The 14710-nt window shown below is 42.6% G+C and overlaps 1 protein-coding gene across 10 annotated transcripts in view; it reads left to right on the top strand.

The window, feature by feature from the left end:
• The window catches only part of PTPRM (protein tyrosine phosphatase receptor type M), a 798103-nt gene that overhangs the window by 646277 nt on the left and 137116 nt on the right, over positions 1-14710 (top strand). For 5 of the 10 annotated variants that reach the window (XM_043558321.1, XM_043558318.1, XM_043558317.1 and 2 more), the window contains 5 exons: positions 2921-3072; positions 6809-6883; positions 7114-7140; positions 11241-11252; positions 11969-12156. In XM_043558321.1, coding sequence (XP_043414256.1) covers positions 2921-3072; positions 6809-6883; positions 7114-7140; positions 11241-11252; positions 11969-12156 — 454 coding nt within the window. The remainder of the gene's footprint in view (positions 1-2920; positions 3073-6808; positions 6884-7113; positions 7141-11240; positions 11253-11968; positions 12157-14710) is intronic. The other 5 variants (XM_043558322.1, XM_043558320.1, XM_043558319.1 and 2 more) reach the window with 2 other exon arrangements.

Below are 14710 nucleotides of genomic sequence, written 5' to 3'. Positions count from 1 at the left end.
GTAGAAAATAATACTGTGGTACGAAAATGATTAATTCCATTAACAAGCATATTGAACACCATCTCTTTGTGTAACTGGCTAGGTGCCGGTAAGTTAAGCTTACTTTTGCAAAGCATTATACTTATGAGAAGATAGAGTATTCATGCAAGTTGGTATTAATTTTAATGTAACTTGTAAGAAAATGTAATGAAATCCTTCACTAGAAATAACATATTGTTCTGGAATGGGTGTCTTTGGGGTCAAGGGATCTGGGGTGCCATCTGTGACATTTGGATAAGTCACCTTACTTCTCTGAGGCCCCTCTCCTTCATGTGTAAATTAGGAAGTAAGAGCTCTTACAGGATTACTAGGATCAGATGAGGTAACACTTGTAAAGTACTGTCACACACTTTCTATTGGGCATTATATGTTAGTTCCACTCCCTTCCATTCTAATACGTATATAAGTGCTCCTACATTAATGGAGAGCAGAAGTATTCTTTTGTTGGGGCCACATTGTGCTTTAATTTTCGAATTTGAATGATTTGACAACATTTAAAAAATTAAAGGAGTCCACATAAAATCTGGATTTCTGTTTTTTTCCCAAAATTTACAGTGTCTGGGACCTCCACGGAGGATCCCTCTGCTAGAGCTTAAGGGCATTGTGAGCCGGGTTTTGAAAAAGGTTCATGAACAGAGTATGTGCTTAATATAAACTTAAAGCTGTGGGTCTCTGACAGGACCTCTGATTCGAGCTGGCTCTCATGGGTCCTTACTGGGTTTCTTTTGTGCTTAAAGATGATCAGCAATGAAGTATGTAGCTTGACGTCACTGACATTCATCCACACAGATGGAGGATTAGCAAGGAGATAGATCTTTTCCAGTCCAAAGCTTAGCTTTTATTGGTGCACACATCCCCCAACCCCCTTCACCACCAGAAGCACATTCGCTGTCATTTCTAACCTGTAAGGATTAAGTTAGAACACAAACAAGAAAAGACAAAGAGGGAAGGTTGGTGAACTTGGCAATGCCCTTCTTCATAGGCAGAACGAAACAGACTATTGAGGCAGGTACCTGCATAAATCAGTCCAAAACAAATCAAAGACATTCCGGCATAAAGGGGATGTTTTGTAAAGGGGATGTTTTGCCTGAATTATGGAGCTAATTATCTCAGTCCTCCACTTCAGTGTTCCTGGGGGGACCTGGCTTAAGGATGCTTTCCCAATGAGCTGCCAGATTCAGAAGTGCAGAGAAAATGTGTTATTGTACCCGCAGCTGCGGAACCTGAGCCCGGTTGCTGCCTCTGTCCAGAACACCTGTTGGGAACAACCAAGCTCAGACTAGCATGGCAGGCTAGAAAATAAGGCGGGAGGTGGGGGGTAGGGTGGGCTTCAGAGAAGGCCATCACGGTCTGCACGCTGGCAAGAGAAGAATGCCAGCTCCCAGAGAAGCCACTCCGGGTTGCTTTTTAAAATCTTTACAACTTTAACGCTGTCATAGAAGTTATAGATGATTTTCATTTTTCTGTTTAAAATGGATCTTTTTCTCCCACAACTTTTAGTCATAAAAAGGGCAACTTATTAATGCAACCCTTCTGCCTTCAAAGTATGAAATTAAAAGATTATTATAACTACAGGCAAGAAAGCATTTGGATTATGTGGCATTTGGAAATGACAATAAAGATTATCCATATGGTCTAATGTTGTCAATGTCTTACATTGCATTAGCAATCACCTAATATGGGCGTGATTTTGATTATGTGACTCATTTTAAATTCTGCTGTGTCCTAGGTCAATCAGAGTCAAGATGATTTACTAGAAATAGCTGCCATTTTCTTTTGTAAATGCTGCTGAGCGCTTTGGCGGAATTAGAATATTTTAGGACGTAATATCTTTGGCATTATGGTGCGATAGTCTTAAACCTTCTCACTTTATACCTTTCTCTTAAGCATCTCTCATTCTATTCTTGGCTGTCCCAGGTACATAAAACAACCTCCGGTAGTAAGAACTGTAAAAATTTGCTTCATCTTTTTATTTGTGTGTCACTTCCCTTACGTTTTTATGGCTTTGTCCAGGTATCTGTAACTTGAGATTATGAGTTTTTGACGGTCACTGAGCAGGATGCAGAGGCCAGAATTAAACCGTGTCTCTAAAATAATGGGAAATCTCTCTAACTTCCTTGACCTTTTTGTATTCTCTTCCATGGAGGGAGGGGACATAGGGACTTACTCCTTTGCTAAACTCTCCACGGGACACCAACACCCTGAAATTTCATTACCCTTTGCTCTGTTGACCTGCCTGGGTGAGGAACTAGTCTGGAGTCATGGGGAATTTAGTCATGTCACAGCCATCTGAGAAGTCAGGATATGCCATCCGATGCACCCGAGGCCTGAGCTCCCCTGCCCTGGGTAGGCTGTGTGTCATGCCTTCTCCCTGTCTGCACATCACCCAGTTGCACTCCTCTCTTCATTCCTTGCCTACTTTTGTTTTTTAGTTCTACAGTACGCCTCCTAGATCCATCCCTGGATTATTTCAGTTTTGTTTGGCAGATATTTACTAGGAGATCTACTCTTTGACGCTGAATGTAGAAAAAAAATACAGTAAAAAGTAACTCTAGAAGCTTCTCAGTAAAATGGATTATGATTGTATTGTGCTACGGCCATTGTTCATTTTAATTTAGCGTATAGCAGGAACACAGAAAGTAATATTTTAGGCTGTATATTCCTGATGTCGCTGTGGGTTTTTTGAGGACGGGCAGAGGATGTTTTTCATCTCTGTGTCCGTGCAGTTGGCAGAGACCCTGACATCTAAAAGCCACCATAAATAGATGTTTTGAATGAATACCAATAACTCCATAGAAGTTATTCCTGCACTCAATACACATGTCAAGGCCCCATCTTCCATTCACATTGCATGTCTATATAATGAACTCTTTGTCCTAAGGAAACTAGCCAAGAAGCGGAAGGAGACAATGAGCAGCACCCGGCAGGAGATGACCGTGATGGTGAACTCAATGGACAAGAGCTATGCCGAGCAAGGCACCAACTGCGACGAGGCGTTCTCGTTCATGGACACACACAATCTGAACGGGAGATGTAAGTACCTCCATTTCTTAGCTTCTAATACATTTCTGTGGTTCTTCAGGATGCTGGATAGTCCTGGGCAATTAAAAAAACTAACAAAAAAATAAAACTCCCTGAAGAATCCTTATGCCCTGTTGGTTTCACCATCCCCTTCAGTGATTCCGAAAACTTCTCTGGGAGCGCTGGATTGCCTAGGAACGGACGATACTGCGAAGATGGTAGGACCAGAGCAGGGAGCACAGGTAGCCACAATTAAGTTTCTATAAAGCCTTAGAGATCATTAATGAGAAGGCTTTTTTTTTTTCTTGAAGGAGAAGGCACCTGCTTCTCATCAACCTTTTTGTTGTTGAGTTCCTGTTCGTAAGCTAGCCAGGTGTGGAATTGCCCAGTGAAGCCTGTTCTAAAACAGGTCGCTAAATTGAGTAACAAGTTAGTTGTTTATTTGTTTAGCTGACAGGTTCTGCCTTTATTATAGGGCTATTAGCGGCAATTAATAAGTTAAACTGTATTTGCACTTCACAAGTCTTCCATCTCACACCAGGTGGGTAAACCGAGTTTCAGCTAATACCTTCCCATACTGTGATCCAGGTACAAGGCATTATTTTAGAAAGCTACCAATCAGATTGAGTATATGAAGAACAAAAAGGAGCAGTTGTTGTGTCCCTGGTGATCTTCTCAGAGACCAGAAGTAAGTCCCACGTTGGATGCCTGATTCTGTGGTGCATGGCCATGCTGGGTTCAAGGTCAGAGGTTTCTTTCCTGTGTGAAATCCATGCCCACCGACTGCTGCTGATGCTGGCTGCAAAATTCAGCAAGAGGATGGAACAAAAATGCAGCTATCACCATGCAGAAAGGCTGGAACCGTGACTGGGAAGCACAGAATTGAGGTCTCAGGGGCTGGGGAGCAGGGAGAGGCCTTATACCAGCGTGGACAATGTATGCCGCGCCCTGACCACCCACTTGGCCTGTTCTTTTTCTGCAGCTCCCAAGCGCCTCCCCCCATCTCCCAGCCCCTTCTCCAGTCACTGTGCGGTCAATGTCCACCTCTCCCACACTTTGCCTTTCTCCTACATTCAGTGAGGCTCCAGAGAGTTCTGCCGCTGACTGCTTTCTGTTTATGGTGGCTGTAGTTGCCTACCTCTTCCTACTTAGAGGCACTACATTTATTCTTCTACATGCACACCTTGCCCGGTGGAGCAAGGGTTCAGCAGGCATGTCTGTCAGCTGTCACCCCAGTGGGGAGGGTGGCTCTCCTCACCCTCGGTCATTGCTCTTTGCCCTTTGGTGTCATTTTCAGTTGACTGAAATGTGTCAGTTGCCCTTTGGTGTCATTTTCAGTTGACTGAAATTGTGTGGCTGCCCAGAGTGGAAACCTACATGAGTAGTTTCTAGGCTTTTGAAGTTTGAACAACAGGGGATATTTGCCTCTGGACAGGAAATTTAATTTGGCAGTTACTTTTCAAAAAGTGAGAGTATCTGTAGAAATCCAAAAATGCTCAGGCAAAGAGGTTGCTGCAGAAACCAGCATCAGCTTCCATGGCTCAGCTGCCATGAGCCATTATTTTGTGCCTCCTGTCAATAAAGCCAGTGGAGGAGGAAACAAAGCAGTAGGCATTCCATTTGTCCCCCACTCTTTGAGCAATGACAAGGTGCCATCGAATCCCCAACCATCAGGAGTGACCCTGACAGCAGACTTTATCGTAGTGCTGTCTTAGTGCCTTCAAAATAAAAGGCGAGCTGCTGAGGGAGGAAATGTGCAGGAGAGGGGTTCATTAGACCCCTAGGTGTCCAGCCCCAAACCAATTGCAAGTCTGGGTATGTCTGACATCTTTTAGGGTCATGAGGCAAGTAGCTGTTAGAAATGAGACACTGAAAAAAAAATGAAATTGGAAAATTTAAAAATAAGCACAAGAATATTTATGAGAACGAGGGATCTGTCCACCAAAGCAAATGGGAGTTGTACCATCTTCTTTTAAATTTGTTTTTAGTGTTTATTTATTTTTGAGAGACAGGTACAGTGTGAGTGGGGGAGGGGCAGAGAGCGAGGGAAACAGAGTATGAGCAGGGGAGGGGTAGAGAGAGAGAGGGAGACAGAATCCGAACCCGGCCCCAGGCTCTGAGCTGTCAGCACAGAGCCCCACACCAGGCTTGAACTCACAAACCGTGAGATCATGACCTGAGCTGAAGTTGAACACTCAACCAACTGAGTCACCCAGGTGCCCCTGTACCATCTTCTTTTAATATGTTATGCCAGGGGGAAAATAAATGTGTATGGTGGGATTGGGCTTAATTTTTACAAAAGACAAGAGTATTTAAAATACATTTTTTTAAAAAGTGAAAATAAACATGGCTATTTTGTATCTGCTTTGTGCATGTTTACCAATGACATAAACATGTCTGCAGGTAATAGGCGTTCTTCTCGCTGACCCTAGCACATTTTATAAGTACTCAGGTTTTTTGTTCTTATTTTCATCAGTTGCTCTCTTTTTTCCTGGCAGTTTACCATAAACATGCATTATAAATATGATACCTCTTTAATTTAGAAAAATATCTTATAAATGACAGGCAGTCTGGATTCTGGTTCTTGGTCTGTCATTTATTAATTCTACATTTTAAAAATATAAACAGAAGTTTAAAAACACCGTCATGAAGGAACTGCTTTAGGAGAGCTAAAATATATTAACGTGTCAGCAGAATAAAGATAACATACAGGTTTTTAGTACTGTATTTAGTACTGTGTTTAGTACTGTATTTAGTACTGTGTTTAGTACCTAAACACAGGTTTTTAGTACTTCTTCCCATAATTAAATGATGTAATTGGGTATCAGTGTCCTGATCCAAAACTTTAGCATCAAATAAATCATATAACTACATCAGAAAGTTAAGATTTAGATTTACCTTTAACCAGCTTAAACACTTGAGCACAGTCAAATCATTTATCTTTACACTTGAATGAAATTAATGTGATTGTAAAGCACTAATCAATTAAGATGTTGAAGAGAGTTCACAAACTACATTTAGAAAAGGAAATATCCACTTTAAATGAAATCAGATAAATTGGATGGGATTGGCTTCCCCTCTCCATAACAGGGAGAGAGAAGAGGTCTAAGAGTTAAATCCTCAATCTTTCGGAGGAAAGTTTCAAAGAAAAATAAGCATTTTTTATAAAGATTTAAAAGACTAATAGAGCGATACACAGGCATGCAGCTTTCGTCTTAAATATAGTACACATGAAGCATCACCTTTATTTTTCATAAACCAGGTCATAACTTTGTGGAAAGTTCTCAGAATATCCAAAATAGGAGGAAGGAGAGGAGTTAGCAAACTGCAAAAATTGACATTAAAATTCTTCAAAAGCCACGTGTAGACACCTTCTCATACCCTTAGTTTAAAAAAAGAAAAAAAAAACTTGGTGTGATGCTAGAATTCTACAAGCAAAGGCTAGAAGTCAAAATAAAAGTCTAATGAATTTCTCAATTCAAAATGGCGGCAGAGGTTATGGGGGTTTTTCCTCATTTGTGGGGTAAGAAAACCTTTTAAGCGATAAAAGGGTACCTGCCTCTAAAATGCAAGTGATTCCCTGGAGACAGCAGGGAATGATAAGATTGACCACATAGGCTTCAGTAGATGTCTGGAGTTTCTTCAGTCAAGTCTCTACCAGTATGGTGTCCTTCTGAGTGACCTTGGAGGGCTGTGTTTTCAGGCTTTGCCTCCTGCAACTGCTGACTAGTTCTTCTCTCCTTTACAGCTGTGTCTTCACCATCATCCTTCACAATGAAAACGAATACACTGAGCACATCGGTGCCCAATTCCTACTACCCAGGTAACAGATTCTTCCACTGTTGCATCCGTGCATAAGCCCTTAGCAATCAGTATCAGTCCACGCTCTCACTTTGCTGTCCATGATGCTTTAGGAGCTTAATATGTGTGATGTGTTGTAACCCGATGCTTTCTATGGCTTTCTGCGGGAAAAGTGGGGGGCCTTTCATCAGTCATTTACTGTTCTCTCTCTTTTTACTTTCTCTGCATTGACCTGCTTATGATGTATGACAGACCCATTTGTGCCAACTGCAATTTTAGGTGAGAACATTTCCCTTTATCACAGTTTATTGCAGGAGTAATTTACAAAGTCAGTGGCCACTCTGTAGGAGCCTGGAGATCTAGTCTATATGATGCAGTGATTGTAAGCAGGACAAGGGGGTGGCGGGTGGCCTGGGGGGAGGGCAGAGATAATAAAAAGACTTTCTCCAAACAGTCTCCATTGATAAGAAGGGTTAGCCTCATGTTATGTTGGAAATGATACCAAAAGACTCAAATGAACGATCCCAGCTCTAGTATTTTCCCTTTCTGTGTTCAGAACTTCAAGTCAGATTTGATCCCAAGGAAAAACAAGTATGTCATCACTCAGCTGTGTATTTCTAAGAGCTGAATTCTGTAATATGAGGTCGTAAAAGTAAAAATCACTTCTTATTTTCACTTATCACTAAGCACTAAAAACTTCAATTTCAAAAATAGCATTTTTTTCTGATTATGCCAAATGTTATGCAGAAAAATGATCACAGTCGAGTTTTGGCCCCCTACCCCTCCTCCACGCCACTCACGGCCCCCGCCTCAGCATTCCAAAGTGTCTGTCACATGCTGGAATTTCAAAGGAGCTGATGTTCTCAGCAGCAAAGTGACAAGATGGCACTTTATAATCACATGGTGTATTATGTGTCAGATGTCACGAGAAATGAAATAAAATGTTAGCCCAGTGGGGCAGAATGCAGTGAAAATATGAGCTGTTCCCAGCCAGGAGCTGCAAAAAAAAAAAAAAAAAATCCCGTTTGTCCCATGTAAGAGGGTTTTGGAGAAATGGCATTACCTGGCTATAACCAAACCAACATGAGCTGCTATTGCATTTGAGATGCATAAATAACCCAAGTGTATCACAGCTGTGTTCTCTTTCTACTACTAACCTTACCGAAAAGGAGCACAACACAAACGACTTCAAGGTATATACCAATTCACCGTAGCAAGACTTTCATCCAGCTGTTCGACTTTCTGCTTCCTAATTCTCTTTACAAGGGTTGATATCTTTGCAACACAGTTTTTCCCCCTGTGCTTCTCTTTTCTCTGAGTTGTTACGATTTTCGCATAGAGGGTCATTTGTTTTCCTTACGGTGTTTTCTGGGCTTAAGCAAGTTTGTGGCCTGAGTTCCATAGGAACTCAGACAGAAGTTTAAGAATGGACATAAACCCAAATTTTTGAATTTGCATCATTTTGAGGGCTAACAAACAGAGCTCACCAACCCCCCTTCCCCCCTTAGAGTGCCAGCTATATGGGGAGAAGGCTGCATTTTTATTCTTTTCATACGTAAGGGGCACAGGCTAATTTTAGGCACCCGAACAATGTAATCTACATGCAGATGACATTTGCAGAATCTTTCGAGAAGCGAAGATTTGCGATTTCTTTGTGTGCCGTGGCATTCATCCTGCAGCTCCTCCAGTAGACGTTCTGACCTTGGGGGAGCTGGAGTAGGGAGGGCTGAGCTGTGCACCGTCAGAGGGAAGAAAACGTTCAGATTGCACAGCAGGATTAAGATAAGCTTATTAAACAAATATCATTTTTTAAAGTCGCTGCTTTGTTATTACAAACACTAATGACATCTTTTAAACTTGGTTAGGCTTCTCTACCAAAAGGGAATCACTCGAACAGACAATTCAAGTAGCAAACATGATGTACGTTTGTGAAAAGTAAGTCAGCCAGATTGACAAGTAAGTGTGATCACGTCTGGCTTACGTATGTACCAACGCAGCACACGGCAGTGCTTGCGAACTGCTCCCCCCACGAGTTTGGTGCAAATGTGAGTCTGTACATCCCATAGTAAGCATTAATGAGGTTATCCCTTGACACCATGGGAAGAAGATAAGCTGTACATCTCCTCTGGCACATTTGAGGAACAACGCTATTGCAATATACAATTAAGACGAGCAAATGCTCACAAAATTTTTGTGACTTGGAGCTTGGCACCCTAAGATCCTCTGTTATCTCCACCTTTTATTCTTATGTGCTGAGGTGCCCAGCTTAACGCACAGAGTTTTAGTACGCCTTTACATCATTGTCTTGCCAAGACAAAAAGAGAGACAGAGAGAGAGTAAGGGAGAGAGAGGGAGAGAGATTGATAGGTAGGTAGATAGATAGATAGATACCGATTGATAGATATAGATCTTTCTCGGTAAATAAATGCTAATAGATACTGATATCAGGATAAGTAGGTATAATAGCACTCAGAAACATAGCACTCATTTCAATTCTAGTTCTTTCAGCTGGTTTGTTGAGAATTCAAGATAATCTATTAAAGGATATAGGTAGAATTAATTCCCAGTTCTTCAAAAACCATCAGAACTGTCAGTGAGAAGCTGTGTTCCTGATTTCCTCTTAGGCAAAGTTTGTAACTGAAAAACATTGTTAGTGGATAATTTTTAGGCAAACACAGGAAATCAGTGACAAATGGTATATATGTTATCAGTGATCATTCTTTTTAAAAATCACTAATTAAATCGCTAATTTTAATCACGAATCACTAATTTTGGTGGAATCAAAAATTTCTAATAGGGTAGGTGACCCAGTTTCGTAACACATATGGCACGAGAAACCTTCTATTCCCCCCTCGATATCTATGTACTCGATAACAGCACTCATTTCTTAGATGGCCTCGGTAGCGTTTAAATGCATAAAGATGGGTCCGCACGCTAGTTATGAGGCCGAGATCATAATGCAGCGGGGGTGGGGGCGGGGTGGTGACGAGCATAATGGTAACAGTGGTTGTCGCTCTGGGAATTAAACCTTCCAAGAATGCCTGGCCCTAGGACCAGAGTTGTGTGGGAAGTTTAGAAGGTCAGTCCACAATGGAGGCCATTTAATTATGTTCCTCCCAAAAGGTACAGAACTGAGAGAAGGAGAGATGCACAGGGGGGAAACTAATTAATGTTCCATTTATTTTAGTATAAAGAACAGGACTTCCTGCTGGAGTGGCTAAAAGCTCCACGGGCTCAGTACTTCAGCAGGGACCCTGCACCCCCTTGATGAGCTTGGCAGTCGCCAGCAAGCAAATGTGATGTGAAAACATCCCGGCTTACTCGCGGCTGTCCTAATAAAATGGGAACATCCGAGTGGCTACATTTCAAAGCAAATCCAAATGAGAGACCAACTCATAAAATCAACTTACCACCCTTTTTTATTTTGTCTTTGTGTCTTTAGCCACCTTGTAGTGACCCAGGTGCCATTTCAGCAACAGCAACATAACTACACTTGTGTCCCACCTTTCATACCATGCATCCCCAGGTGCTTTGCGATGCAGATAGTACTGAGGTTTGAAAACCAGGCCCAGCTAACCGAGTGTCCTTGAGCTAAATTTCCTTTGGAGCTGAATCTCTCAGTTAAAAAAAATAAAAAAGGAAAGAAAGAAAGAAAGAATACCCATGGCTGAATTCCCTATATGGATAAACAATCTGGTAATTTTTTAAAAAAATGAACATACCCGTTTTTTATGGATGTTTTAATTCTTTATACCTGAACTCAATTTTGATTTAACATTCTCGTTTTAAGTGAAGGGAGCATTGTATTTTGTGAGACACATCCTCAGTCACAAAACGGCTAAAGGGATTCAGCACTATAATGAGCTAACCTGTAGCACGTCCAACTCTTAATCTAATAGCACCTTCCTGCGTAAGACGTTTTTTTTTTTTTTCCAAAGCTACAATTTCTGCAGTTCATTAATCTAATTTGCTAGGAGTCTTCCGTTAAAATATAGCCTCTTTAGGCTTATTTGACCAAATTTTGACATTAGTTTTGTCGTACCATTTGGTTTGACCTGTTCGAGGAATTTAAATGAGAAAATGTGTCAAGTACAAATAAGACTTTTATCTAGTCGTTACTTAGTTCACGGGGGATAAAAAAGTGATTATGATACTATTTTAGCCTCCTTTTTGTTATTGAGTGTTTAAATAAGACACCCCCATCCTAACGTGATGGGAGACTTGAGGCTTTGACCTCTGATCACCTACGAAGAGAAAACTTAACTATAAAAGTAAAGCACAGAATTAAAACGACCTGTAATTATTCACACAGTACTATTGCTTATGCCCTGTTTCCTTTTTCTCCTCCTCTTTTCTCCTGATATGTACCTTCTTAAAAGTGCCAATAAATGGTAAGTTCCCCCATTCGCCCACGGAAAAGGTGTGGAGGGATCGGGAGTGTGTGTCTTATCTGTAGATTCGGACAAAGCCAGCTGGTTCTGCTGCGTGCCGGCCTGCATGTTAGCTCTTGTAGAACATTTCCATGTGTGATGTGCTGGTCCACAGTCTTCTGTCAAGCTTTCCGTCACTGGCGCATGCAAGGGACCCATCAGACCCAGTTCCGTTTTCGATTTCCGCTTTCCTTGGATTTCATGTGTCAAGTTCATGTTTTCATCGCTAGCTTTATAAGCCAACCCATTCTGTGCACTTTTATTTTGCTCACGGAACATTTGTACGGAGTTTGTTTATTACTTCATCATACAAACTGGTCAACGGATCTTTGGAAGAATAAATACAAGGCTGGCTTCGCGCCAGGCCTTGGTGAAGTTTCAGGCTGAAACTTCCATAAACCTCAGCACCCAAAGGCTGAAGGGTTCCTCCCAACTAGCTTTGTGAAAGCGATATATCGTTTGGACTGCTTTGTAAAAACGGAGATCTCTGCCTCATGCCTATCAGTATCGCCAATCCCATTCAGGTTTCTAAACAAATTTAACTTTCCTCTTTGGCTGGGCCACCACCGTAGGGACTGTGGTGGCCGTAGGTGGAAGGGATGGCGCCGGCAGCTTCTTCGCATTCTCGGGGGCCCCGCTGGGCCTCTCTCACGCCCTTCATGGCCTTCTCTTCCCAGACGAAAGCCACACGATGGCCAGCGACACCAGCAGCCTGGTGCAGTCCCATACTTACAAGAAGCGTGAGCCGGCCGACGTGCCCTACCAGACCGGGCAGCTTCACCCCGCCATCCGCGTGGCAGACCTGCTCCAACACATCACGCAGATGAAGTGTGCCGAGGGTTACGGCTTCAAGGAGGAATACGAGGTGAGAGCCAGCTCCGCACGCGGGGCTCCTTCTTGGCCCCCCGGCCCTGCTGCCAGGCACTGTGCTCCCCACTGCTGCAGCGGGGCGACGGGACCCTGTATTTCATCCAGACACCCGTTTCGACCTGGCGATGAGACTTACTGCTGGGAAGGTAACGTACGTAAAATGCAGAGAGGAGGGAGGATCCCTTTCCCTTATTCCCCAGAAGCGCAGCAAGAACAGAGGCCTGCCAGGGTCTCTCCCCCCCATTCGTGATTATCCTTCTTGGCTTTTTGTGTGATTAAGAATGATGTGAAGTCCTAATGCTGTTGCGCTGGCTGTCCGGGAAGAAACTGTCCCCTTAACACAATTACAGGCCAACCAGTGATGTCATGTGCTGGAGACGAGACCACAGTGAAGGGACTGGCTCATGTCACGGCTGTGACAGCTGTTGTCCCTCCAGCCCAGAGAGCATGTGGCTGTAGCGGGATCTAGGGCAGGCAGCTTTCGGGAGCATCTCCAGGCATGGTGACGTGAAACGCAGGGCTCTCTTTACCACCTCTGTCGTTAGCTAATTCCTTCCGTTGGCAAGTCATTCAGGAACCGGAGACAATTAACTGATCTGAAGAAATCTGTTTCAAAGAGGCGTACCATCACTGGAGTGTGTGTTGGGCAGGGCGGGGGGGGGGGCCTGGTGAGGGGGAGGACTTCACTGTGTACCTTAGTGAGTAAAATTAGTTCACACTCATTGGTGAAGAAAAAGTAGCAGCATACATACAATAAAAACAAGGTTATATATACATCACAGCTTTTTACGTTTTAGAATGTGTTTCCGGTACTGCCTTTACCTAACCACCTCAAAGCTGCGAAACATTTTGTCTGGAATTAAGAGTATTTTAGGGGGGCGCCTGGGTGGCGCAGTCGGTTAAGCGTCCGACTTCAGCCAGGTCACGATCTCGAGGTCCGTGAGTTCGAGCCCCGCGTCGGGCTCTGGGCTGATGGCTAAGAGCCTGGAGCCTGTTTCCGATTCTGTGTCTCCCTCTCTCTCTGCCCCTCCCCCATTCATGCTCTGTCTCTCTCTGTCCCAAAAATAAATTAAAAAGTTGAAAAAAAATTTAAAAAAAAAAGAGTATTTTAGGGGTGCCTGGGTGGCTCAGTGGGTTGAGCGTCTGTCTCTTGATTTTGGCTCGGGTCGTGATCCCAGAGTCCTGTTTCAGCACAGAGCCTGCTTAAGATGCTTTCTTTCCCCCTCTGCCCCTCTCCCTCACTCTCCCACTCTCTCTCTCTAAAATAAAAATAAAAAGAGTATTTTAAAAATCACTTCCTCCCGCCTCTTACCCTACGAGTTTCAAACTCTGCTTCTTTCTCCTCTCAGGGACCTCATGATACTTCCTTTCATGCCCCAGATGCTGCGTTGTCTTGAGTTTAGCTCCGTTTCTCAGCTGAGTTGCCAAAGATTTCATTACAGCTGCCAGAGCTGCCCCACTGCTCTGCTTCTTTAAGACTGGCTCTTTAGGCCAATGCGGACAAATGGACAGACACACACGCTCTGCTCTACTGACAAGGGCATCCTCGTGTGTTCCCAGTGACCTCGGCTCAGAAGGCTGCTGAGCCACAGAGACTAATGCAAACCAGGCCTTGAGGGTTGGATTTAAGTCCAGGCAGTAGTTTCAGATAAAGTTTGGCATTTTAGCAACCCTGAAATTCTTACATCTACCTTTAACAATTTAACTTCTAACTCGGTGAAACTGACTGCCTTTGCATATTTCCTCATGCACTTTTAAAGGCTAGCTTAGGAATTAATAGGATTAAGAATAAGGCTTCCAAAAGCATTAATATCTTATGAAAGACAAAATTAGGTTAGGGAGAAAATAGAAGCCTAACAAACAGAGATAATGTCTCAGTTCTCTCCAATATTCTGAATGCATACGTTGCTCAAATGTTTATTAAAGATGTTAATGTCAAAGAGATTAGTTATAGGCTCAAATAACAATTCATAAAATAACCTGAGTCCAGTTTTTCATGAACTGTATCAAAATACCTTGAGACTTCCTGTAACACACTATAGATGATGCCTATTTGAAAGTGCACAAAAAAATCATTTCCCATTCATATTTCCTGAAGAAATATGATTTATAAGTGCAAACTAAAACAGCAGATACTCATTTTAAACCTATTATAATTGATGATTTATTAAGGATTGCTACACTCTGAAATAAAATGTTGTATTAATTAATTACATTTCAAAGAACTTTTTTTTTCCTCTACATTCAGTGGATCAGAGAAGACTGCTGAAAAGTAACGTATATGTATACCAGATCATCCCACTGCACACCTTAAACTTACACAATGTTACATGTCAACTATATCTCAATAAACTGGGGGTAGAGATGCCTTTCAAATACTTTTAAACACCCAAACCATTACCAGTTGGTTGGGTTCTTTTAAAGAAGGAAAGAAGAAGAAAGGGAAGAAAATTTAAAAGAACCTACACTAGCGAGGGAAGCAGGAACAAACAGGAAGGTATTATGGGGAGAGTTGCAAAATGGAGAGTTCTCTTGGGGATAATCCTAGC

This window comes from Prionailurus bengalensis, chromosome D3 (genome assembly GCF_016509475.1).
Source record: "Prionailurus bengalensis isolate Pbe53 chromosome D3, Fcat_Pben_1.1_paternal_pri, whole genome shotgun sequence".
Lineage (NCBI taxonomy): Eukaryota > Metazoa > Chordata > Mammalia > Carnivora > Felidae > Prionailurus > Prionailurus bengalensis.
This window is presented reverse-complemented; position numbering and strand designations above follow the sequence as displayed.